The sequence below is a fragment of the Mobula hypostoma genome, chromosome 24 (assembly GCF_963921235.1).
Source record: "Mobula hypostoma chromosome 24, sMobHyp1.1, whole genome shotgun sequence".
NCBI classification, from domain to species: Eukaryota; Metazoa; Chordata; class Chondrichthyes; order Myliobatiformes; family Myliobatidae; genus Mobula; species Mobula hypostoma.
Window position 1 is genome coordinate 27,689,732 of NC_086120.1, and position 27,410 is coordinate 27,717,141.

At 44.9% G+C, this 27,410-nt stretch overlaps 1 protein-coding gene across 1 annotated transcript in view; it reads right to left on the reverse strand.

The window, feature by feature from the left end:
* Nucleotides 1–230: 230 nt before the first annotated feature.
* Nucleotides 231–27,410, reverse strand: part of LOC134337381 (uncharacterized) — a 42,719-nt gene continuing 15,539 nt past the window's right edge. The window contains exons 6-16 of the mRNA XM_063032345.1: nucleotides 27,039–27,072; nucleotides 26,376–26,483; nucleotides 25,939–26,024; nucleotides 24,295–24,496; nucleotides 20,157–20,342; nucleotides 18,723–18,866; nucleotides 9,730–9,879; nucleotides 7,975–8,115; nucleotides 5,387–5,483; nucleotides 4,215–4,299; nucleotides 231–2,456 (exon numbers count right to left, since the gene is read on the reverse strand). Coding sequence (XP_062888415.1) covers nucleotides 2,049–2,456; nucleotides 4,215–4,299; nucleotides 5,387–5,483; nucleotides 7,975–8,115; nucleotides 9,730–9,879; nucleotides 18,723–18,866; nucleotides 20,157–20,342; nucleotides 24,295–24,496; nucleotides 25,939–26,024; nucleotides 26,376–26,483; nucleotides 27,039–27,072 — 1,641 coding nt within the window. The 3' untranslated portion in view covers nucleotides 231–2,048. The remainder of the gene's footprint in view (nucleotides 2,457–4,214; nucleotides 4,300–5,386; nucleotides 5,484–7,974; nucleotides 8,116–9,729; nucleotides 9,880–18,722; nucleotides 18,867–20,156; nucleotides 20,343–24,294; nucleotides 24,497–25,938; nucleotides 26,025–26,375; nucleotides 26,484–27,038; nucleotides 27,073–27,410) is intronic.

The following is a 27,410-nucleotide window of genomic DNA, read 5'->3' on the forward strand; positions in this document are numbered from 1 at the left end:
AAGCTTAGCTTGTCTCAATTTCAATTACATAAATGTGGGTAGGATAACAAATGGGATTAGAGTAGGATTAGGTGGGTGGATGTTAGTCTGCATGGATTTGATGAGCAAAAGCTCCCATTTCCATACTGCATCTCTCCATCTTCCTTTCTTGAGACCCCAGCAACACCTTCCTGAGGAACTTCTCTCTAAATCTCAAGTCTCTTCCCAAACAGCATTGTATCAAATTGGCATTGGGTTGGGTTTGAGATCGATCTAATGAGGGTAAGGAATTTGATGTGTTTTTGTTTGTAGATACAGAGGGTTAACTGGGCATCTCCTCCTCAAAGGAAACTGTCTCCACACCCATAATCTCAAATGCCTGACACTCAGCACAACCTCGACAGGACCTGGGAGCTCCTCTCAAAAGAACATCTTTGGGAAGAGTGCATAAACTATGGATGCGCTAATTTTCAACTTTATCCCAAAGGCGTGCAGGTTGATAGATCAGCTGGCTGCTCTAAATTGCCTAGGTTACTGGAAGAATCTGGATGGAGCCGATGGGAATGCTTGAAAAAGAAAAATGGGTTTAGTGTAAATTGTTACTAGATTGCTATATTTGGTGGACTGAAGAGTCTTCCAAATTGCTCTATCATTCCAGATACAAAGCAAGATTGGACAGAATTAGTTTATACCAATAATGATTTAAAATCTTTCTTTTGCTGATTACAGGAACCCTTGGGCCGCACTGTAGCACAGCAGTGAGTGTAACACTTCACAGCGGTAGTGACCCGGGTTCATTTTCCGCCGCTGTCTTTATACGTTCTCCCCGTGCACCCACATTCCAAAGACGTCTGGGTTAGTAGGTTGTGGGTGTGCTATACTGGTGCTGGAAGCATGGTGACACTTGGGGGCTGCTCCCAGCACATCCTTAGACTGTGTTCATTGTTGACAGAAAAGAACACTTCCATTATGTTTCGATGTACATGTGACAAATAAAGCTCATCTCTTTCTTTTCTTGGATCATGTTCTTGACCTTGTCTATTGAATTGGTTAAATGGCCACTGTAAATTAACCCTTACTGTATGGGTTCCCAGCCAGGTGGCCATGAACCCCTTGCTTAATGGTATTGGTCCACGGTATAAAATAGATTGGAAACCCCTGCCTTGGTCTAAGCAAGAAGCAAATATGTGAAAGTCAGGTTACACACAAGATGATGGAGAAAGTCAGTGCGTTAGGCATCATCTTTGGGGAGAAGTGGACCGTCGGCATTTTGCGTCATATCCCTTGTCCAGACTGGAAGACGGAGGGGAGATAGCTGGTACAAGAAGGTCGAAGTGAAGTTGAGGGGCAAGCAGGAGAGGCTATGCCACAGGCCTACAGAGAGATGGGACGGATAGGATTGCACTGCCAAGATTGAACAGGTTGAATGGCCTCCTACTCTATCACAGAGAGTAAGGGAGATAACCTGTACCAAAAAAAAATCAAAGGAGGGCCACTTGTATAGGACAGTCACTGATAAATTCAATCAGATGAAGAGTAGAGTGAGAAGCTGGATAAACATACAAAGGAGAAAGGAACGGAAGGAAATGATGATTGGGAGAGATGGAGTGAGGTAGGTGGATGCTCTTCTGAGATGAAGAAACTCTAGCACAGAGCCGATAGCCCGAATGGCCCATTTCTACATTGTAAGCATCTTGTAATGCCGATACAGTACTCCAGTCACAATAACCCCTACAGTAATAAGCCTCGGACTGTTGCTAAGACAAATTCAGACAATGCTCAGGAAGACTTCACAAACTGGATGTCACAATGCAGCCCAGGCAAATAAATAAACCCTTTGTTATTGGCTGGTGAGGATCCAGATGTGAAGATAATCTCCATTGGTAGCTCTGGATGCTCTCACCTCTGGCCACATCTGGGCAAGGCCAGACCTTCCGCAGTTCGACCACAGGAGCTGCCTTCAGGAGGACTTAGTGGCAGAGGAGGGCAGGCGCTGGTCACCACGTCTGCTGATGGAAGCTGTACGCCCTGCAGTCCTGGTTAGGTGGGGTAAGCAAGTGCCCAGTGCACTAAGAGTCAACACTGCTCCTTGCTGACTCCTCTTCCACGAGTGTCTGATTGTAAATGGACAGCAGAGAAATCATGTTCCCACTAAGGTTCAGCCCAGAGCCCGAGTGAAAACGGGCAAGTGGACAAATGCGACAGGTTTCCAGCGCTGGGCTCTGCACATCCACACCAGCCTCGCTGCTGCAGTCCTCCTCCAGGCCCAAAGGAGAGCCCATCTGCCGCCTGTACTCAAACGCAGAATCGCTCCCAAAGCCCAGCGAGTCGCTGTCGCCTGCAGACTCACCATCCTCTGTCATGGGCACCGTATCACCTGTAGCTGGCTCAGCGGGTGAGATTGTGTCATTCTGCAGGCTGATTACAGCGAGGAGAACATCTGTCACGTCCTCTTCAGCAGAGCATGTCTCCCATTGCTGTCGGGATAACCACATGTTGGAATTACATTGAGCAGCAGAGTGCTGTACTGTCAAACATACCAAGGGCAGGAATATCACTAGCTAAGTTTCACCTGCAATTGCTCTGCCCTTATAGAAGAAGAAAACTTTAAATACTCTATAATAAGGTTGGTGGCCTTCTACAGGAACACTATTGGTTCCTATCATTCAGACAAGGCCATCAGCCAGACTCCATATGGAGGTTGTGGTGTGTCTTGTTCCTACACCCATGAACTGATCGAGGTCATAGACAAGAAAAGGTTACCTTTATACCTTGAACTTCAGCAGTGGCCATGACACCCTCTCTGGTAGAAGGGCCTTCTCACAGTAAGTGACCAATGCAGCCACTCCTGTGACCCTGGCACCGTCAAGCTCACAGAAAGCAGTTGAGTTCCACCAATGAGATCTCTGTCCTCCAGGCGGACCACAACCTTGTCATGGGCACAGCTTGGAGGCTCGTCTGCGTCAATGACCTGGAGAGCTACTCTGGCTGGAGTCGGGGCTTTACGCTTTGGCTCTTGGTAGGGTCGCCCATACCGAACAGGTCAAAGGTCAGAGGCCAGTCCAAGAGTGGTCCACTGGTCCTCCAGGTTTGGGGGGGGGGGTGCTCAGTTCAAGGCTAACATCCCTGACTGGTCAAACAAAACCTTTAAGGAAAGGACAGTGAAGAATCCTCCTACATCTGAGTGGCCAAGGACAGACCGAGATGGAGGACCGTCATTGCTGCCCTAAGCACCAGCACCATAACCGGTAGGAAGTAGGGAAGTAATGAGGCCATCGCCGGTGATTATCCCACCCTCCAACTGTGCCAGCCTCCAATTTAAGGGTATAGCTTTTCTGAGTGCCATCAGGTGTGACCCTTGTCCTGGCATCGACAGCAGGCACAGTGCATCCCTTCCGAGACCAGTTCCAGGGGAGGACCAACCACATCTTCTGGACAATGCACGGGATGTGGTGTCACTGTTGTAAGAAGATGCTGCTACCCATCTCCATCGTCATTCGCTAGAAGCAGTGGGTGTGGGGAGAGGGAGGGACGAACCACATGGCAAGGCCAAGAGGAACACCATTAAAAATTTAGCCAGGAACTGAGCTCAGGAATGAAGGAATCAGGGAGAAGGACTTAGAGGCATAGATCTGTCCTGAAGGAGGTTTCCAAGACTTTATGCACCTTGAAGGAAAATAGGAGGTAAGGCTCAGATCCTTAGAAATAGTGCAGGGTGCAGAGGGGTGGGCATATCTCCCGGTGGGGAGCTGATTCCGTCATGTGATCACAGGCCTCCCTCCATCACTAGCATTGAGACCAAGAGTCCCAGGACGAGGCTGTCCAATCCTTCAGATAGGAGGGAGGATGGGGAAGGGGTGGATTACCAGGTGAAGCGGAGGGAATGGAAGAGCCTCTATGGTGGGGGTGGGGGCTATTGACACCCCCATGTGTTTCCCCTGTGGGATGGGGCACCCTGGGTAAGGAGGATGCCATGGCCATCAAAGATTAGATCTCCATCCTAAGGCCAGAAGTTTGGAAATTACCTGATCTTGTGGGAAGTATTATAAACAACGTGAACTTTATACATTTTTCCTCAACCACAGGATGCTGTGATTGAAGGCGTGGTGTGGCTAACAGAGACAACTCAGTGTGGACCGCTGTGAAGATTACTGCACATTAGGAAGATTACTGTACATTGGGAAGATTACTGCATGATCTTCATTCCCTATGAATGAACAAACCATAAAACTTACACTGATGTGGTCAGATGTGTGTATGGATTTGACAGCAAGGCTGTTGACTGGATCCGGGACAGTGGGACAAACCATTCGTTCAGTTCTAGAAAAGTAATCAAAGAAATGTGTCAGTATCAGGGCTTCTGGTTTGCCTGCTGTTTGTGGCATGGTTGGGGATGATGTTCCAGTATGGTGTTTCTGGTTAGCATTGGTGTTTGTTAAGGAGTCGGTCATTCTGGTTAGTGCTGGGTTTGGTGCTAGTGTCTATATTTCTGGCCTGTGTTGCCATTGGCATTTCTGGTCAGTGCTGTAGTCGACTGTTCTGGCCGGTATTTCTGTTCTCTTCTCCAGGGTGGCAATGATGTTGGTGCTTCTAGACAATGTTGGGTTTAGTGTCGTGATCAGCGTCTCGGCCCAGTGTTGAGGTTGATCTTTTTTTAGCCTGGGTTTACTTGTGTTACCTGTCAGTGTTTCTGGTTGGGACTGGTAGTCTGGTCACTGTTTCCGGGTGATGTTGAGGGTTGGTACTTCAGGTCTGTGTTTCTGCATGACGATCGTGTGGGTGTTAGGGCTATCATTGAGTCTGTGTTTCTAAGTCTGTGTTGGAGTTGGTATTCCTGGTCAGTTCTTCTGGTTGGCATTGATATTGGTGTTGGGACTGGTGCGGGGTTGGTGTTTTAGTTTGGCATTGGGGTTGGGGTTGGCGTTACTGGCCAGCATTGAGGTTAGAGGTCAGTGTTTCTGGCTGGCATTAGAGTTGGGGTCAGTGTTTCTGGCTGGCATTAGAGTTGGGGGCAGTGTTTCTGGCTGGCATTAGAGTTGGGGTCAGTGTTTCTGGCTGGCATTAGAGTTGGGGTCAGTATTTCCGCTGGCATTAGAGTTGGGGGCAAGTGTTTCTGGCTGGCATTAGAGTTGGGGTCAGTGTTTCTGGCTGGCATTAGAGTTGGGGTCAGTGTTTCTGGCTGGCATAAGAGTTGGGGTCAGTGTTTCTGGCTGCATTAGAGTTGGGGGCGAGTGTATCTGGCTGGCATTAGAGTTGGGGTCAGTGTTTCTGGCTGCATTAGAGTTGGGGGCGAGTGTTTCTGGCTGCATTAGAGTTGGGGGCAAGTGTTTCTGGCTGGCATTAGAGTTGGGGGCGAGTGTTTCTGGCTGGCATTTCCAAAGTGTTCTCGGCCCCGTGGCCAACGTACCTCTTGTAGCTGAAGTAACAGAGAGAAACCACAGCGAAGACAGCAAGCATGACGCAGAAGGATGTTGCCACGATGATCGCTATGAACTCACTGTGATCTATAATTCAGCAAAAGACTGAGTTAGTGAGGTGCTGTGGCTGGCTGATCTGCATCTCTAATACCCAAGACCAACAGGGTCTGATCAGCCTTTGCTTCACAACGTTTAAATGCCGTAACCTCATTTCCTAGTTTCCCAGGAGCTGGGGGTGGGTTACCAAAATTTCCACTCTCCTCTGTGTCAGCAAGCCTTTCCTGACGTCCAGTGCTCCAGTGGTCATGTTCTAACTCCCTGTCCTGGACTCCCTCTGTCACAGGATGTAGCTTCTGTCTCTATCAATCTTATGTAGCCAACTTAAATACTTTGGTCAGGTCTCCTTTCATTCCTCAGAACTCAGTAGAATCTATGCTCAGTCTGTACTTTCGCCTCTGCTATTATTCTGGGAGAGTTTGGCTGGCATGGTAGTGTAGTGGTTAGCACAGCATTTTTCAGTACCAGTGACCCAGGTTCAATTCCCGGCACTGCCTGTGAGGAGTTCATAGGTTCGCCCCGTGACTGCGTGGGCTTCCTCCGGGAGCCCTGGTTTCCTCCCACAGTCCAAAGACGTGGCAGTTTGTAGATTCATAGGTCACTGTAAATTGCCCCATGATTAGGCTAGGGTCAAATTGGGGGTTGTCAGCGCGGCTCGAAGGACCGGAAGGGGCCATTCCAAGCTATACTGCAATAAATAAAGAAATGAAATAAATATGTCTTCCTGAAACTCCACTCCCCTCTCAGGACCAACCCATTCTCCAGACTCTATACCCCCTTTATCTGTGGTCATTCATCTATGGGTGTATGGAGATCTGGGTGGATATATGACAACAAGACCATAAGGTGATTCTGTATAGGAGTAGAATTAGGCCATTCAGCCCATCAAGACTACTCCGCCCTTCAATCATGGCTGATTTGATTTTTTTTCTCAACCTTGTTGTCCCATAACCCTTAGTCTCTTTACCAAGCAAGAACATATCAATCTTTGCCTTAAATACACCCAATGACCTGACTTCCACAGCTGTCCTTGGCAATGAATTCCACAAATTCACCACCGTCTGCCTAAAGAAATTCCTCACCCTAATTTTAAAAGAACTTCCCTGTATTCTGAGGTGGTGCCTTCAGATTCTATGTCCACATTACTAATAGAAATACCCTCTCCATATCCAGGCCTTCGAGTTGGTGGTAGCTTTCAATGCAATCCTTCTCAACTGCTTCGCTGACAAGCCCAGAGCCATCAAATGCTCCTTGGAAGTTATAGAACATAGAACATAGAAGAGTACAGCTCAGGAACAGGCTGTTCAGCCCACAATGTTGTGCTGAACCAGCTAAAAAGCAAATCAAAAACACCCAAACACTAACCCCTCCTACCTACATCATGTCCATATCCTTCCATCTTCCTCACATCCTGTGCCTATCCAAAAGTCTCTTAACAGTATCTAGTATATTTACCTCTACCACCATACCAGTCAGCGCATTCCGGGCATCCAAGACTCACTGAGTAAAAAACTTACCCCTCAAATCCCCCTTGAACCTACCCCCTCTCACCTTCAATGCATGCCCCCTGGTATTAGACATTATAAACTTCTCATTCCTGATATCATTCTTGTGGGTCTCTACCGGACCCTCTCCAGGGACAGCAGAACTTTCATTGGATACAGGGCCCAAAATTGGTCACAGTTATGCTAAACACGTGCACAATTTATTGGAAATAGTAGAGTTTGTTGACACCTATCCTGCCACTTCTAGATCCAGGGCACTGGACAGAAATGGCACGAGGTGATCTCCTGAATATGAGTGGGCTCAAAAGACCAGAGCTAGGTCATGGTGCTACCTAGCCGGATAGAGGAGGAGAGGTGATATGTTCATGGTGTCAACAGAGGCAGTCAGATCAGGAGTGATGTCAAGAGGCAGACTATCTCTCTCACAATCGCACAGGGTGTCATCATAATCTTGATTGAAGCAGTTTCACATCTCTGACAGAGGTTGCAACTCAATGGAACAACTAAAAGCAGGAGCATACATAGGAAGTGCCCTGATTTGGAAGGCTGCAACACAACCTCGGGTGTTGACGGAGGAAGAGAAGCAGGAAATGGGATGATAGTTCACAAGGGCAGCAGGCTTGTGGATTACGGAGAGGGCAGGGATGACTGATTTCCCAGATGGGAATCCCAGAGATATCAGCTACAGTGCAGGTGGGACAGGAGTCTGGGTGATCAGTAGTTTCATGGGAACGGATCCAATAATTAGGAGGTAAGACTTGGAAAGAGTTTAGAGAGGGGATGAGGAGTGAAACAAAAGGAAAATGTGAAAATAAAAAAGGTGGGATGTGTTGGAGAGGCTTGGCACAGCGATTTTGTGGTTCTACCCTCTAACTTACGTGGGTGACAGAGGGCATCTAAAGGGGTTCACAAAACACATGGAGGACATTCATAGTGTGTGTGTGTACTTGTGCAAGGAATCTCTTGCAGACTTTGGCCAATCAGTCAGAGTTAATCTCAGCATCCAGTCACATTACCAAAGTCCCTGGTTTGGAAGGTTCGGATGGTCTTTGCTCCTTGTCCCGCAGTGGTGACACCACAGATTTGCACGGTGTACAGGGTGGAGGCATTTAAATTGACCAGAGTGTAGTTCAGCTTCGAAGCACTAACAGAAGCAGCTGGGAACAAAGCAGAGGTAGTGACTGAGAGGAGGCACAAGTAACTGACAGAATCTCTCGCACAACCATTAGTATGCTCCTTCGCACAACAGACCCAAGCCCCACACAAATATCGACACCAACATCCACACAAGCAGCAACGTTGTCTCCCACACCAACACCAACACGATTCCCCAAACATCAACACCATTCTCCACGATACTGTTTCCCACACAAACACCAGCACTGCCCCCAACACCAACACCATCTCCAGAACACTGACACCGTCCCTGACACAAACACCAACATCATTACCCACACAAACAGCTACACTGTTCCCCACACCATCCCTTACATAAACGTCAACACCACCCCTCACACATCATCCTCCGTACAAACACTGACACCACCGCCCACACAACCACTGGCACGGTCACAACTGATTTAATACCTGCTACGATCAGACATTCTCCTTCCCATTCTCTTATGCAAATAGTAGCATAATCCTTCACAGCACCACAAATACAGTCTCTCACACTGGCACAGTACAGGGCCCCTCACTGCAATCGGCACAGTCTGTGCACACAGTGGCTACATCGTCACTGAGGTACATCGTCCGGGCCAAAGTCTGATTGTGCCCTCAGGTGCTGTACACGTGGAGTTTGGATGTTCTCCCTGTGACTCCTGTGTTTCCCCCACGTTGCAAAGAAGTGCTGGCTTGTCGCTTGATTGGCCACTGTCAATTCCCCTTGTGAAGGTTGAGAATTGATGGTGTCGGGGAATTAAAGGGATGGATTACAGGGAGATAAATGAGGCATGGAACTGCTTTGAGACCAGGTATAGACTTGTCTGGCTCAATAGGCTGCTTCCGTGTCATAAGGATCTCCTGCAACACCTCAGTCACATTCCTCACGCCACCTGTGACACCACCGCTCACTTGTCCAATATAATCAATCGCACACTCTCTCACATTCAGGCTCTTCACGACCAGACTGTGTAACAGTTTCTTCCCCCAAGCCATTAGACTCCTCAATTCCCAGAGTCTAGTCTGACGCCAACGCACATACACGCACACACACACACACACACATCTGAACACCACTCTACTCCCTTTGCAATTTTTACTCATTTCTTTCTCAATTCCTGCTAAAACATTGTTTACATTTACATTTACATCATTTATTATTATATTGTAATTTGTCCTTTACTGTGCCTATTGTCTTGTTTATTAATTATTGTACTGTCTTGCACTGTTTTGTGCATTTTATGTAGTCCTGTGTAGGCCTGAAGTCGAATGTAGTTTTGCGTTGTTTCACATAGTCTAGTGTAGCTTTGCGTTGTTTCATGTAGCACCAGGGTCCTGGAGGAACGTTGTTTCGTTTTTACTGTGTACTGTACCAGCAGTTATGGTTGAAATGACAATAAAAGCGACTTGACTTGACTTGATCTGACCCGTGGTGCAGGACTGTGAATGGGAGGAGGACCGTGTTCTTGGGTCTGGCCCGGGGGGCCGCACAATGGTGGGATGTGCCGTACTGTGCCAAGTGTGTTCAGGTCTGGTTCTGTGGGCCCTCCCAGTGGGGGACACTGTAGTCATTTGAGCTATCACGCAGCCAGGGCTGTTCCAGTCCTTACTGTGTGTGTGATTCCAGCTGCTTGTGTAGAGGATGAGGTACTTCTCCAGGCTGCCCTGGCACTCTCCCAGTGAGAGCCCCTTCCACGTGAGGAACACTGAGCTTTTCATGATGTTGGTTACGTTGACCATCATGGGCCCATGGGTCGGTGCTGAAAATAAAAAGCATCTTAAAGTCAGTATGAGACCATTCTGCCTATTATACCCTTCCTAGCCCTTTGACAGAAATACCCTTTAAGGTCTTAAAACAGTATTGGAATAAAAACTCTTACCAGCAGTTTGATCAAAGAGCAGCTTCTGCTCAGACTGATAGGGCAACACTTGGAATCAGGAAGACAACGCAAATTAAATACGGGCACAGCGTTCACAGTCAGATGCAGGTCGAAGTTTTTTGTTAACCTTGAGAAAAGGCCCTAGGAAAGGTCCAGTGACCTTCGTGCTGAAACCGTTCCCATTTGCAGTGCCTGGCACTGTCTATCACCAGTTGAAAGGTGATCGCTGGTGCCCAGTAGCTGTGACAGCAACAGTACCACATGGGGGGGGGGGTGGAGATGCTCAATAACACTTGCACAATGTTTAACTCCATTCACAACACCACATCAAAAGCAGCAGGTCAAAGACAAGATTCAAGATGTGTTAATAAGTGACAAATTGCAGTTGTAATGTTGGATTGGGGTTTATAATTGTTATTTTTCTTCTAGTTTAGTTTTCCCGTGCTTACTTGCATTTATATAATTATATAATTGTTCACTGGGTTTTCCAGTAACTACAATACAGTTACTTCAGTATTTTTCTAGAAACTTCTTAGTCTGTAGCAGGTGTCACTCCATTTGAGTCTGGCTATTTTATAGGTTTATCAATGAAATTTTTGTTTTCTCTAGTCAGAGTATGAGACGATCTGATTAATTTTTAGTCTGCTCTTTCCTTTGATCCGTCGGTTCCTTTTTCTTGTACACTTCCCACTCTTGTAACTCTGTAAAAGAATGATTGTAAGCAACAAGGTTTATGTTTTGTCCTTGACTTCCAAATAACCTTCAGATCGCAAAAGGATCCAAAAGTACCACCCTGGGTCTCCCGACGTCAACATCCTGAGAGTCACCATTGACCAGAAACTCACTGGACTAATCTCATAAACAGCGGCTACAAGAGCAACATACATCAAAGTTGCTGGTGAACGCAGCAGGCCAGGCAGCATCTATAGGAAGAAGCGCAGTCGACGTTTCAGGCCGAGACCCTTCGTCAGGACTTCGTCTGAAACGTCGACTGCGCTTCTTCCTATAGATGCTGCCTGGCCTGCTGCGTTCACCAGCAACTTTGATGTATGTTGCTTGAATTTCCAGCATCTGCAGAATTCCTGTTGTTTGGGCTACAAGAGCAGTCCAGGGGCTGGGTATTCTGTGATGAGTGACACACTTCCTGACGCCTTCCCACATGGTAAGTCTGGTACACCAATTCAAATGCGCAGGTAGGTAAGAGGTAGTACAGAGTAGTGCATTGTGCCCAATGCATCACGGCACATCCCTCCCGACCCTCGGTAATATCTATGCCTCAATAAGGCAGCATCCATCATCAAAAACACCCACTATCCAGATCACGCCATCTTCTCACAGCTACCATTGCTCAGGAGGTATAGAAGCACCATCAGGTTTAAGAACAGCTACTTGCCTTCAACCATTCAGTTCTTGAATCAAGTCGCAAAACTCTGGTCACTACAGTTTAGCAACGGCATGACCACTTTGATTACTTTGCACTCAAATAGACTTTGATTTTTCAAATTTTCTCTTTCTTGCAGAAATTAGTATAATTCAAGTTTAATTTTTGTTTTTTCTTGTGAATGCTGCTTACCTATGTGCCTGTGGTGCTGCTGCCACTAAGTTTGTCATTGTGCCTATGCAAAGATAAACTTGTTCAGATGACAATAAACTTTACTTTAAATAATGAACTTAGGCTTCCAGCCAGCTACGGGTATCGACTATAACCAATATCCCGATGACAGACTTGTGCTATCTTCTTCAGGAACGATGCCTGGGTATGTGTAGTCCGGTGGTATTTATACCCCGTAGTCCCCCAGGAGAAAGCAGCCCATTGATTGGTACCCTACCCACCACTTCTCCCATTCCCTGTATGGCATGGCTGCGGTGTGCACCGTCTACATGTAACGTGCTGTAAGGTTTCACTGCTCATGTAATGGTTTCTCTGTAGCAGCAATGTTTGGGTTATGACTAGAGATAACAGGGCTTTGGAATGTGGGGCTATCCAATGAGAGGGATGTTTGTCTTCCTTGTGGGTCTGGGAGCAAGGTTTTCACAGTCTTTTGCCAGGGAGGGATGAGGAGAGAAGACGTGAATGGAGAGAGCTGGTAGACCGCCAGATGGAGTGGACTAGGAGTGAGGGTCCAAAGCTCCGCGACGATCGCAGGAGGTCGATGGTGGACGAACGGCCGTATCCGTGAGCTCCAACGTTGCACATTAGTCTGTTTCATGAGACTGGGCCCTTTTCTTTTTTTTGTTTCTTTACTAACCATACATTCAAATTAAGAATTATAAAGCTCAATCGTTTAATCGCACATTGTGTACTATTTGTTATTTCGGGGTACTGATTTATAACAGGGGACACACTGCGCAGTATCCACCTAAACGAGATTTCTGAAGTTTGGCCGGGTCGCTAGCTGAACCGAGAGTTACAGACAAAACGCACCTGCAGTCACTCACCTTGCTTACTCCATCACCAGTGCCAAAACACACAACCTTATCACATAACAGCAAAAGAGAGCTGGTGTCATCGCCCTCGTTCATCAATCACACCCTATTTACTTGAGCACAAAAGAACAGCTCAGCCCATGTCACTGAACTGCTCTGAAGTTTCCATTCAAAATTATCCATTTTTATGATCCGACAGAAACTCTGTGAACTTTTGAATCCCATCATTTGCATATTTCATTACCAATTGTAATGCATATTACAGGCGTTAATAACCAATAATGTCTACATAAAGGGGCAGAGCCTCAAGATTCGGGGGAGTAGATTTAGGATGGAGATGAGGAGGAACTGCTTTTCCCAGAGACTGGTGAATCTGTGGAATTCTCTGCCCAATGAAGCAGTGGAGGCTACCTCAGTAAATACATTTATGACAAAATTGGATAGACTTTTGCATAGGAGGGGAATTAAAGGTTATGGGGAGAAGGCAGGTAAGTGGAGATGAGTCCATGGTCAGATCAGTCATTAAATGGCGGAGCAGGCTCGACAGGCCAGATGGCCAACTCCTGCTCCTATTTATGTTCTCACGTACACATTATAGGCCAATGATATTCTAGAATTATTAAGATAACTATCCAATGCAGTGACATCAGCGCCGGACTCCGGAGCGAAGGTTCCCGAGTTTGAAGCCAGTCGGGCCACTCCCGGGCACGCTTTCCATCCGTGCCGGGTTGAGTGTCGAGCTCCCAACTCGGCCTCATAAAAAAAAACACTGCGCTGTGAGAAGGACGTGGGGGACCACTCACAGGATCTTTCCTCCAAGACAACCACTTGAAAAAGTGGTCACCGAGGCTCTGGCAGAGTATGGCTCACACACAAAAAAAATCCAATAATTAGTGTCAACAAGCATTTGTTAGCATCCTTATATAGTCTTGATATGCATAGTGATCTTGTGACCCAGGCTTGAACAGAAAGTCTGTACATTGGGGAGTTGTGCTTTCAAGGGCCACGTTCAGCCTGGGTGACTGGTCTTTGTCTGCACATTGTCTCTGTTCACTTATCATCTTCTAACTTGCCTTATTGAATTTCCACACAGGTACATGGAATATCACCCCCGTAGAATGATTGCATTTCTTACTTTAATGGCGAAAAGATGTATTTTACAACATTGGAAAGAGCTTAATGCTCCAACTACCTTTTTTTGGTTTTCTCAGACGATTTTATGTTTGAATCTGGAGAAAATTAGAAGTAACCTTCATGATTCTTCATTTAAATTTGAACAGATTTGGGGACCTTTTATTCGATATTTTCATTTAATGTAATATTTACCCTTCTTGTTTTTTTTTTCACTGTTTTAATGGAGGTCGGGATTGAGGACGTGATTTTAAGTTTAACTCTGTTTGGTTTTAAGTTAGCCCATTGCTTTGCTTTGCTTTTAGTTAGTTGCACGGTGGGTTTTTTTTGGGGGGTTTTTTTTTCTTTTTTTCCATTGATATATATAAAATCTAGTATACTATTATGTTATTTTGGTTTCTTATGCTTAAATTACATTGTTTGTAGTATTTTCTTTTTGGTATTGTTATCTTTTGGAATTTTATTATACTTTAACATTGTATTAATGTTTATATGGCTTACCTTTTTTGTATACTTACTCAATAAAAAGATTTAAAAAGAAAGAAAGAAAGGAATATCACCACACCCAGTTTTCCTCCAAGTCACAGTCCATCCTGACTTTGAAATATTTTGTCAGCAACACACACAGAATGCTGGAGGAACTCAGCAGGCCAGGCAGCATCGATGGAAAAGAGTGAATAGTTGGCATTTTGGGACAAGACCCTTCACTGGGACTGGAGGAAAAAAGATGAGTAAGAAGGTGGGGGAGGGGAGCAAGAAGGTGGGGGGAGGGGAGTAAGAAGGTGGGGGAGGGGAGTAAGAAGGTGGGGGGAGTGTAGGAAGAAGTGCAAGGTGGTAGGTGATGGGTGAAATGGGGAGAGGGTGAGAGGTGAAGTAAAGAGCTGGGAAGTCAATTGGTGAACGAGATAAAGGGCTGGAGGAGAGGGAATCTGATGGGAGAGGGCAGAAGGCCATGGAAGAAAAGGAAGGGGGAGGAGCATCAGAGGGAGGTGATGGGCAGGTAAAGAGATAAGGTGAAAAAGGGAAATGGGAATGGGGAATGGTGAAGGTGAGGGGGTGGGAGGGGTGCATTTACCGAGAAGTTGATGTTCATGCCATCAGGTTGGAGCCTACCCAGACAGAATATAAGGTGTTGCTCCTCCACCCTGAGCGTGGCCTCATTGCAGCAGTAGAGGACCACGGACTGACGTGTCGGAATGGGAATGGGAAGTAGGATTGAAGTGGGTGGCCACTGGCAGATCCTGCTTTTTCTGGCAGACAGAGCCTAGGTGCTCAGTGAAGCGGTCTCCCAATCTACATCGGGTCTCATCCATATACAGGAGGCCACAGCAGGAGCACTGGATACAGTAGATGACTCCAACAGACTCACAGGTGGAGTGTCGCCTCACCTGGAAGGACTGTTTGGGACCCTGAATGGTAGTGAGGGAAGAGATGTAGGGCAGGTGTAGCACTCGTTCTGCTTGTGAGGACGAGTGCCAGGAGGGAGATCGGTGGGGATGTGGCAGAGGCAGAAGAATTGAGAGAAGGGGATGGCATGTTTACAGGTAACAAGGTGGGAAGAGGTGTAGTCCAGGTAGCTATGTGAATCAGTAGGTTTAGAAAAGATGTCAGTAGATAAGCTGTGTCCAGAGATTGAGACTGAGAGATCGAGAAAGGGGAGGGAGGTGTCGGAGAGTCGATGAGGTCCGCATAGGTACAGGAAGCAGGCATTGACGTAGCATAGGAGAAGTTGGGTGATACCAGTGTAGGCTTGGAACATAGACCATTCCACGTAGCGGACAAAAAGGTAGATTCAGCTGGGACCCATGTGAATGTGAGTGTCCCTGGCTACACCTTCTGTTTGAAGGAAGTGGGAAGAGCTGAAGGAGAAATTATTGAGAGTGAGGACCAGTTCCACCAGATAGAGGAGGGTGATGATGGAAGGGTATTGGTTGGGTCTGGTGTCCAGAAAGAAACGGAAAGCTTTGAAGCCTTCCTGATAGGGGAGGGAAGTGGATAGGGACTGCAAATAGTGAAAATAAGCTGATCGGGGCCAGGGAACTTGAAGTCATTGAAAAGATCCAAGAGTGTGTGAAGTGTCATGGATGTAGGTAGGAAGGGACTGAACCGGGGGGGGGAGTAAAGCTGAGTTGAGGTATGAAGATGTAAGTTCAGTGGGGCAGGAACGAGCAGAAATAAGGCGGGAGGAGAAGCTGGCGGCGTGACGCAGCGCGCGCAGCCTCTCCGGTGAAATGATATCGTATTTATTAAATAGGGGCCGTGCACAATTCTGATTTGATGGAGACAGCCGTGGGAAGCACAGAGGAACATCTGGAGAAATTTCTGAAATGCCCAGTTCGCTGCCTCTGCTAATGTGCGATCGAGAATCTCCGGAGGGAAGACCCAAAATCCCCGGCTTTGCCTGCTGCTGGTGACCAAGGCGGGGTCGAAGCGTTCGGCAGAGATGGTGCTCGGTGTCGGAGGCCTGGTTGGAGGCTCGAAGTTTTCGGACGACTCAGAGTCGGACTGTGGTCGGGCATGGCAGGGAGAGTTTTCTTCCTTCTCCCGTCTGCGTGAGATGGGGGACTTTCAAGAGACTTTGAACTTTTTACTGTGCTCACGGCCTGTTCTTCATCAAGTTATGGTATTGTTGCACTGTCGTAACTATATGTTATAATTATGTGGTTTTTGTTAGTTTTCAGTCTTGGTCTATCCTGTGTTTCTGTGATATCACACCGGAGGAATATTGTATCATTTCTTAATGCATGCATTACTAAATGACAATAAAAGAGGACTGCGTGTCCTCATAATCTAAAAAAAAATATTGGGTCCACCTGGACAGGCAGGTTTGTGGATCTTGGGTAGGAGGTAGAAACAGGAGGTGCGGGATATGGGAACTATGAGGTTGGTGGCAATGGATGGGAGATTCCCAGAGTTAATAAGGTCAGTGATGGAGTGGGAGACAATGGCCTGGAGCTCCTTAGTGGGTCCTGTTCGAGAGGTAAGTAAGAGGAGGTGTCCGAAAATTGTTGCCTGGCCTCAGACCGCCAGACTACTACAGCACCCCCCCCCCTTTATCTGCAGGTTTGATGGTGACGTTAGGATTAATGCAGAATGAGTGGAGAGCACTATCCACTTTCCACTGACAAAGCATTTTGTCAGTTTCATTCTTGAAACGCCCTGCCGTTCAGCACTTTGAAAGCACCTTCACCAGAGGAGTCACAGAGTTCAAGTAGTTCATCATCACCACCTTCAGTCAAATCAGAGATGTCCAGACCCTCCAACAAAGAACACTGCTTAATTAGCCAATGATATTGAAGACTTCTGTTGGACGCAAACTTGGAAGCACTTTTAATTAATGCTTGAAATGGCATTCAGAATACAAAGTTAAAATATTCCTAAAAGAATTCACAAGCAGCATAAGTAAAAATACTTTTTATGACCGATTAGTTTCCTAGCAGTAATTATAGTTCAGTAAGCCATTGAAATTCACCCACGCCTCTTGTAACCAGAATATTTCTCTTGTGTCTGTTTCAAAAACACTTGAGGTTCTGCCAGTTCATGTGGTTTCCCTTGATCCTGTTCCTGGCAAGTATACATCATGAACACATTGGGTCAATGACAAAGCTCACCAAGCTATCTTCACAATAAAATTTACTAAACTTACAGGCAGCTTCACAAAGTAAGAACACTCTGTTAAAAACTGCAAAGTCCAAACTTAATGCAAAAGAAGAACGTTTGAAATAGCTATCACCCTGGACACATTACTTATGATAGTGCCAGCAGCAGAATTACTGTTGTATATTTAACTCTAGAATGCAAACAAGTACGAGGTTTTGCACTTCAGAAGGACCAACCAGGGTTAGGTCTTACACAGTGAACAGTCGGGCACTGAGGAGTGTGGTGGAACAAAGGGATCTGGGAATACAGGTCCATAATTCCCTGAAAGTGGCATCACAGTTACATAGGGTTGTAAAGAAAGCTTTTGGCACGTTGGCATTCATAAATCAACAGTTTTGGCCACCAGTCTACAGGAAAGTTTTCAATAAGGTTGAAAGAGTACAGAGAAAATTTACAAGGATGTAGCTGGACTGGAGGACCTGAGTTATAAGGAATGATTGAATAGGATAGGATTTTATTCCTTGGAACGTAGAAGATTGAGATGAGATGTGATGCAGGTACACAAAATTATGGAACTATGACTAGAGGTAACGGATTAAGGGTGGAGGGTGAAAAGTTTAAGGGGAGCATGAGGGGAAACTTCTTCACTCAGAGGTTTGTGAGAATATAAAACGAGCTGCCAGAACAAGCTCAATTTCAACACTTAAGAGAAGTATGGATGGGTACGTGGATGGTAGGGGAATGAAGGGCTATGGTACCAGTGCAGGTCGATGGGAGTGGGCAGTTTGAATAGTTCGGCACAGACTAGATGGGCCAAAGGGCCAGTTTCTGTGCTGTAATTTTCTTTGACTCTGGCTCTATATAGTATATGCACTTTATATCTACTTGTACAGAATACATTTTTATCTGTTGATATTATTAATATTGTGTAAACATTATTTTATGCTCTGTATGTGATATATGTACTGCATATTGTACCTTGGTTCCTGAGGAATGGCATTTAGTTGTATACAGTTGTTGTACATTTCAGTGACAATAAACTTGAACTCGAACTTGAAATACGAGTATGACAAAGCGATTTGAATAGATTGTTGGCTTCCTGTACAGGGAAAGGTTACACTAAAGGTGACAATTAATAATCATCATATACTGAAGGTCAGACACTTGAGAAGTCAGATAATGTTCAAACACCTCCCCTCTCCCAATCTCACATCCTCTAACTCACACATGGCCAAGAATATTTGTTGCAACCATTGTATCCAATTTACAAACCCCTATCTTTAGATTTAGGGAATTATCAGAAGGAAATGTATTTCTGGCCTGTAGACCAGGAGTAATAGCTTGACTGCTTCTCTTTCCTGATCGCTCTCATGATATGAAATGGGATCTGGTTTCCCTGGATCAAAAACATTTAAATCCTAGGCTCACGGGAGTGCAGAATCAGAACCTTCACCTGGCTTTATCCCTGTGAAGATCCAGGGGTTTTGTAGCAAGAGGGGGTGATGTAAGCTGCGACCCTTTTGTACCAGGCTGAAAACGAGACCATAGGACCAAGCTCGACTTACGGTATTCCTGCGTGCAGGCAGTGGCAGAGCCGATGGTGTAGCCGATCTTGCTGTAGCAATTATAGCAACTATTCTTCTTTGAATCCTTAGCGTGAATGGTGAGGCGGTAACGTCTCTGCGGTTCCAGACCCCCAAACTCCAACTCTGTCAATACACGAGCAACGTTAGACTCCGTCTCCACAGCCACCCCCCCAAAAAACATCCACATGGACACGCATCCCACCAAGGTGCAACACAGAGCGTCATAGGAAGTCATTCCTGCCTGTGGCCATCAAACTTTACAACTCCTTCCTTGGAGGGTCAGACACCCTGAGCCAATAGGCTGGTCCTGGACTTACTTCCTGGCGTAATTTACATATTACTATTTAATTATGTATGGTTTTATTACTATTTAATTATTTATGGTGCAACTGTAACAAAAAACAATTTCCCTCGGGATCAATAAAGTATGACTATGACTATATGGGTGTTTATCCAAAGGGAACACTGGAATACACATGATCTGCAGAAAAGAGGCACTGTCACATGTTGACCTTGGCAATGGCAATGGTGTGTCCTCCCTAAAGTAGCTCAAGGTCAAATAAAATGCCAAGGTTGTAAATAGTCTGGTTCAGGGTCAGGCAGTTCCCAGAAAGACTGAAGTCCAGGGTGCGAAAACAGAATTCATGACAGCCCTCGAAACAATGTCTTCAGGCTGCCAGCATTTAGTTGAGATAGTGTTTCTGGTCCAGGAACTCACTTGGTTGGAGGAAATTTCGGGACATCGGGAAAAATGGTCTGAGCTTGTGTCAAGGTTGCCAAAGGGGGCTGTGAAGAAGAGTTAGCATCATCAGAGTGCATGTTCAACCTGACACTGTGCGTTCAGACGACGCGGCCAAGGGGGTCCGTGTGTGGGGATGAGCAGCTGCAGGGGGACCGGGGGGAGACTGGAAGAGGCACAATTGCACGTGACTCTCTGCTTGTGATTGGATAGGCAAGAACTAACCAAATGACTGTGTCGCTGTGATGCTGGAAGAGGAGAACATGGTCACCGCAACAAAGGCTGCAGGCAGATCAAAGCGGGATGAAGAGAGAACCAACCCAAAAGGTCGACAATTCCTTTCTTCTCACAGATGCTGCCTGATCTGCTGATTTCTTCTGGCAGATTGCTTGCTACCTTCCTCACAGCCGCGTTGGCAGTCATTAATATCTTTCGTTGGATAGGAGCAATTCAAACAAGGCATCATGGAAAAGAGAGTTAAGAAGGAAGGGAAGATAGAGTTGGGGTGGGAATTTGCAAGAATGAACGTGGCTGGAAGTTTGTCATGTTATTAGAACAGAGAGAAGGAGATACTAGGGGGTCTGCCCATACAAATGATGCACGCCTGACGCAGGTCATGAAGAAGCGGGGGTGGAAATGATTGGATATGACTGGGTCAACTGAATGACTACTACCTGTGGACTGATGACGTCCCGTCTTCTTCCTGAATTGCTGGTGCTTCATCAATTGGCATGTTCTGTGCTGTATGGTTTCTGTTGACACCAGCTCTAGAAAGGCACAGTAGAAACTGATGTTGTGAGGAATCCAGGAGGCTTTCAAGGTGTGGTTATCAACAGCCGTAAGGTTTAAGTCAGGGATGCCTATGAGGGAGAGTGAAACGCTTGTCAACACTAACATTAGCTACTGAGTACACGACCAACAGCACAAACCAGGAAGGTAAGTAAGCAGCACACACAACACGCTGGAGGAACTCAGCAGGTCGGGTCGTCAGGACAGGTCCTGATGAAGGGCCTCGGCCCAAATCGTTGACTGATCGTTTCCACGGATGCTGCCCGACCTGCTGAGTTCCTCCAGCGTGTTGTGAGTGTTGCTTTGACCCCGGCATCTGCAGAGTATTTTGTGTTTAGGTAAGTAAGCAGCATGGTTCAAAATTACACAAAGGTACAAAAAAGTACAAATGGCGTGTTTACATGATCATGACTGTCCAGGAAGTTTACCAAGTTTCGATGAAGCCTCAAAAACCCTACAGAGCCAAGGGATTAATGAAGGAGCAAAACATTTATAAAATTCTACGGTAAACCCATCAGGGCCAGGAGCTTTCCCCAAATTCATAGAGAAAATAACATTCTTAATCTCATCCATGGTAATAGGAGTATCTAACATAGAAGCCATATCCTGTGAAATCTCAGGGAAGTCTAAATTATCTAAAAAATCATTCATATATTTAGAATCTCGAGGAGACTCTGATTAACTAACTCGTACTAACTCTTTAAGTTCACCTTTTTTCCCTCTTTTTCGAGGTACTCGACAAGGCTGTCCTCTTAGTCCCTTATTATTTGATATTGCATTAGAACCTCTTGCAATTGCCATTCGAGAATCTCCAAATATTACTGGGATAACTCGGGGCTTAAAGTCCCATAAATTATCACTCTATGCTGATGATTTACTTTTATATATTTCTAATCCTCAGAAATCCATCCCGGCTGTTTTAGAGTTATTAGCACAATTTGGTCTTTTTTCAGGTAATAAATTAAATCTTAGTAAGAGTGAACTCTTTCCGATTAATAAACAACTTCCCTTATATTATAAATTTCCATTTAAATTGATTAATAATTATTTTTCATATCTTGGGATTAAAATTACTTGTAAATACAAAGATTTATTTAAGACTAACTTTTTACCATTAATAGACCATATTACTCAACTTTCATCTAAATGGCTTCCTTTATATTTAACTTTGATTGGTCGTATTAACGCAGTTAAGATGTTTTTTTGCCAAAATTTTTATATATATTTCAGGCATTACCAATCTTTGTTCCAAAATCTTTTTTTGACAAAGTTGACTCTAAAATTTCTTCATTTATTTGGCAGAACAAAAACCCGAGACTGGGTAAAATGCATTTACAGAAAGCTAAGAGAGATGGAGGTTTAGCATTACCTAACTTTAGATTTTATTATTGGGCAATTAATATTCGACATATGAAATTCTGGTTACTGGACCTGGATATACTATCCATTCCTAAATGGGTAGTATTGGAATTACAATCTGTTCAGGGTTTTACACTTGGCTCCATTTTAGGTTCCTCTCTTCCTTTTGATTGGAAACGCCTTAAACAGGTGTCTAACCCGATAGTTAAATATACCTTGCGTATTTGGTTTCAATTCAGAAAATTTTTTGATCTTAATCAATTTGGGTTAGCGATTCCTATTTTAGGTAACATATTTTTTCCTCCCTCTTTTACGGATCGTGCTTTTCAAATTTGGAAGACTAAGGGTATTTCACGGTTTTTGGATTTATTTTTAGATGGTTCCCTTATGTCTTTTGAACAATTATCTAATAAATATAACTTATCAAGAATACATTTTTTTAGATATTTACAAGTTAGAAATTTTCTAAGTACTATACTTTCTTCCTTTCCAATGCTCCCTCCTACATACATTTTAGATACTATAATCAACCTTAATCCATGTCAGAAAGGTGCATCGGCTATGATTTATAATATTATTATGAAACTTAGGAAAGCTCCATTTGATAAGATTAGGGTAGATTGGGAACAGGAATTGGGGTTTACCATTTCTGTGGATGACTGGGGGCAGATTTTACAATTAGTCAATACTTCCTCTATCTGTGCTAAACATTCCCTAATTCAATTTAAAGTTGTTCATAGAGCACATATGTCCAAAGATAAGTTAGCGCGCTTTTATTCTCATATTAATCCTTTTTGTGATAGATATCGGGGGCAGATAGCCTCTTTAACTCATATGTTTTGGTCTTGCCCTACTTTGGAAACCTTTTGGAGAGACATTTTTAATATTATCTCCAAGGTGTTGAATATAGATATCTCTCCTCACCCTATTACTGCTATCATTGGACTACCTAAAATTTCCAGTAATCTCTCCCCTTCAGCCCGTAGAATGATTGCATTTCTTACTTTAATGGCGAAAAGATGTATCTTACAACATTGGAAAGAGCTTAATGCTCCAACTACCTTTTTTTGGTTTTCTCAGACGATATTATGCTTGAACTTGGAGAAAATTAGAAGCAATCTTTATGACTCCTCTTTTAAATTTGAACAGACTTGGAGATCTTTTATTCAATATTTTCATTTAATGTAATATATACCCTTCTTGTTTTTTTCGCTGTTTTTAATGCAGGTCGGGATTGAGGACGTGATTTTAAGTTTAACTCTGTTTGGTTTCAAGTTAGCCCATTGCTTTGCGTTGCTTTTAGTTAGTTGCACGGTGGGTTTTTTTTTGGGGGGGTTTTTTTTCTTTTTCTCTATTGATATATATATATAAAATTAGTATACTATTATGTTACCTTGGTATATTATGTTTAAATTACATTGTTTGTAGTATTTTTTTTGTATTAATATCTTCTGTAATTTTATTATATTCTAACAATGTATTAGTGTCTATATGGCTTACCTTTTTGTATACTTACTTAATAAAAAGATTAAAAAAAAAAGATCATGACTGTCTAATAAGTTGAAGTCACTCTCACCACTGCAGCACAGTAGCGTAGTGGTTAGCACAACGCTTTACAGTACCAGCGGCCCAGGTTCAATTCCCGCCACTGCCTGTAAGGAGCTTGGGTGTTCTCCTTGTGACTGTGTTTCCTCCCACAGCTCAAAGACTTACCAGTCGGGAGGTTAATTGGTCATTGTAAATTGTTCCACGATTAGGCTAGGATTAAATTGGGGGATTACTGGGTGGTGTGGCTCGAACGGCCAGAAGGGTCTATTCCGCGCTGTATCTCAATTGATAGATCTGGAATCAAAATTGTGATCTTTTCTAAACTGCCCCTTATGTAAGTCATTGCCTCCTTACAAAAAGAGGCCAACACTATCAAGAACTCTTGGTGTGGGCTTAAAAATGCTCTGTACATTGTATCAAGACTTTTCAAGTACACCTCTGCCTTCGCAGAATAAAATTCTATTCGCCTTCCTAATTACATGCTGTACCTATATGCTAACCTATTGTGTCTCACACACTAGATCACTTACTCAGACCCCTCTGTGCTGCTCTAAGTTTCTACACTTAAAGAAACATTCTGCTTTCCTGTTCTTCCTACAAGTGCATTTTCCCAATAAATTGTCCAACCACACACTTGTAAACTTTAAGTGAGATGTCAGAGTCTGGCATACCAACTCTGACCAGAGACTGCAGAGTTGTCCAAGCCAAGAAACATCATCTACAAGGAATGGCCAGTGTGGCCTGGGTGATGGTCCCCTTAACCCTGACATTTAGGCATTTGGCATCAATTGCTGTTTGGAGTTGGAAATGTTCCACTTTAGGGGATGTGATGCAAATGAGTCTACAGTGAAGCTTCCTCACCAAATGACATGTCAAAAAAATATAGTGATCTCAGATCCTAAGACTTGTTTAACACACACAAAATGCTGGAGGAGCTCAGAAAGTCAGGCAGTATCCGTAGAGGGGAATAAACAGTCAATGTTTTGGGCCAAGACCCTCCATAGATGCTGCCTGACTTGCTGAGTTCTTGTAGAATTTTGTTTGTGTAGCTCAAGTGTTCCAGCATCTGCAAAATCTCCTGCGCCTGAGACTGGTTCCACCACTTTGCTTTCATACCTTCGGGCTGAGCAGCTGGAATGAGGATGGTTTCAGTTGGTGAGGTGCTCCCTCTGTTAAAAGCAAAAATGGAAACTTTGCATGCAGCGAGGGAGATCATAGTATGGTATGTCGTGTTTTTCTGTTTGGTGGAATAACCAGTCATGTTGATTGTCCATTCGAAAGTAAGTTTGTAGCCTGCGACTTTGACATCACTCGGGGCCTGAAGAAACAAATTTGTTGTTTTTATTAATTTATGGAGATCCAGTGCGGAGCAGGCCTCTTCGGTCCCTTCGAGCTGCAGCGCCTAGCAAACCCCCAGTTTAACCCCAGCCTAATCATGGGACAATTTACAATGACTAATTAACCTATTGACCACTACATCTTTGTACTGTGGGAGGAAACTGGAGCACCCGGAGGAAACCCACACAGTCACAGGAAGAACATACAGGGAACGGTGGGAATTGAACCCAGGTCACCTGTACTGTAAAGCGTAGTGCTAACCACTACACTACCATGCTGTCCCAGTACAGTGTAAAGTCACAAAAGTACTATAAATTACAAAATACCGCTACGCTGTCGTGCCACGTTGTTCATGGGCAGAAGGTAAAAGAAGATGCCAGAAATGAACAACACAGGAAGGACGTGACAGCATTTGAGAGGGCTCAGAGGGAATTTCTAAGGATATCGCTAAGGACAAGTGACAGCTGGAGCTGTGGTTGTTTAGACTCGAAGAAATAAGACAATTAAAGTGTATAGATTATGGGAGACATTGGAGATTATGGAGGGGGGGGAATGAAAGAACGCCCAGGAGGTAGGTAAAGAGGAAGGGTCAGGAACTAAGGGCAATTAGTTCCATCTGTTCATCTGTGAAAAAATTCACTCAACAAGTGACAATAATCTGGAATTCATCTCTGATGGGTTGGAGAGGCAGCAACCCTCACCACATTAGGAAAAGCCTGGAGACCATGAAGAGTGCTTACCCGCAAGACTGAGGAACAAGACCCGGTATATGGGATTTATTTAAAATTTATTTCAGACAGTAGAGACTCAATGGGCAGAGTGGCCTCCTTCTGTGCTGTAAGTATAACTGATTGGATGATATGCATGGGAACATGGAGGGACTCATCCCCAACCCTGGCTCAGCAGTCCGGCACCACATCACCAAGTCCCTGAGACTGAGGCGGGCGGCTGAACGGGACACGGGATACTATAGGCTGCACATCTGGACCTTAGGCTGAAAAGGCTGGACTAGAAGACATGGAGTGAGAGTCAAGAGTCAGCGATGGTAAAGGCGGCCCTTATCTGTAGTCACTGCTGTTCACTGTCTGAATCAGAACAATGTCACACTCAACGAACACTCAGCTGCTTAGAAGCATCTTGTTCCCCTTCACCATCTGATCTATGAATGGCTTAGGAACTCATGGACTCTTCTTCACTATTCCTGTTTTTTTTCCACATTGTTTATTTATTTATTTTATTTTTATTGTAACTTATAGTAAATATTTTTATGACTTGTATTGGAGAGAGACAGCAGGAGGGGAGGGGAGAGGGAGGGAAAAGGGAAGAGGGAGAAAGGGGAGGGAGGGAAGGGGAGGGGAAGATTGGAAGGTGCAGGGGGAGTGGTGGGGGGGAGGAAATGAGGTCTCTGGGTGACACACTCACCTTCCACTTCAAATTGATCATCCGCCTACCCGGGCAGGGCTGCTTTTTGGCAAGTGTCCACTGCAAGTCCAAACTCTCGGTGATTGCTAGGAAATACGTGAAAAGAGCTTTGGAAAATCTTGGCCAGATGAGCAGCAAGAATAATTCACAGAACCAAAGACTCTTCGCAAAGCTGAGATGAGTTTGCTGCATCACAAATTTCTGGTGGGTCAGGAGCTTCAGTGGGGTGGGGTATGGAGAGGATCTACTACTGACCCCAACCAAACCCCCTGAACAAGCATCACATACCCCCTCACTGACATTTCATGCTCCCCTTCCTGACCTTACACTGACCACTTTCATTAACCCCTCACCATCAGACCCTTTACTTACACCCCTCCCTGTAAATCTGACTGGCAAATCCTCCCCTTATTGTATAGAACACATAGGTTTCTCACCTGATGGTATAAAAGCAAAGTCACTCCATTCACTCCAGATGTTTTGATGAATCCTGCGAATCTGGAGATAATATGGAGAAGGCTTGTCCAGCAGGATTGTACAGTTCTCTGAGAACAGGAACACCATAAAAAAACAAAATGATCATAAGGAGAAGTACCATTGAAGAGCCACCCCCTCAACAAAATCCGTCCCTCAGCCCAAACCCCATCAAGAGCTTTGCACACCACAGTCCTATGGCTCCCATGAATCTGCTCTCTCCGCCTGTTACCCTTTCATCAAACCCACACACTTGTTCATATCTTTCCCATTAGAACACCTCTCTCTAGGTCCCTTACCACCTCACTGAAGCTGCTCCCTCCTGACCCTTACCTCTAACACAAAATACGCTCCCTCTAATCACAAATCTTTCTATTGATGTCCCGTTCTCTTGACTCCTCCCCCCTCATGAAGTCACAGAACTTTTCCACCGAAGCCCCTGACTGCTATCCTTCTCATCAAAGCTTCTCCCTCAGCACATACCCCTCCTAGTGAACCCTCCGTCGAATACCCTTCCTCAGGGCTGAGGTAAGCTTCTTCTCCAGTTTGGCTCCCTTACAACCCTCCTGTCTGAACTGTAAACAGTCAGTGATGATGTCAACCCATTGACATCGCTCCAGCCTTACCATAAGTCTTCTGTTCACTGGAGCTGCAGTTTATCTGTAAGGAAAGAACAGATTAAACCTACTCACTTCGAAAACGGGATGAAATGATGGAGACACAACATTTTGCAGATGTTGGAATGTGGAAAAAACAATCTGCTCAAGGAACTCTGCAAAGTCAGGCAGCATTTCCTGGCACCAGATCTCATAGAAATGTCAGTTATCAGTTGGTGCTTGACCTGCTAAAGTTTGCCTGTAGCTCGGTTTGCAATAAACAGATTTAGCCATTAAAACCATTTGAGTTTAACTTCTGAACTATGAATGAAAATGATACCCAAATGAGTATATACAATAGATAGATAGATAATAGAGGGATGGAGGGATGGATAGATAGGT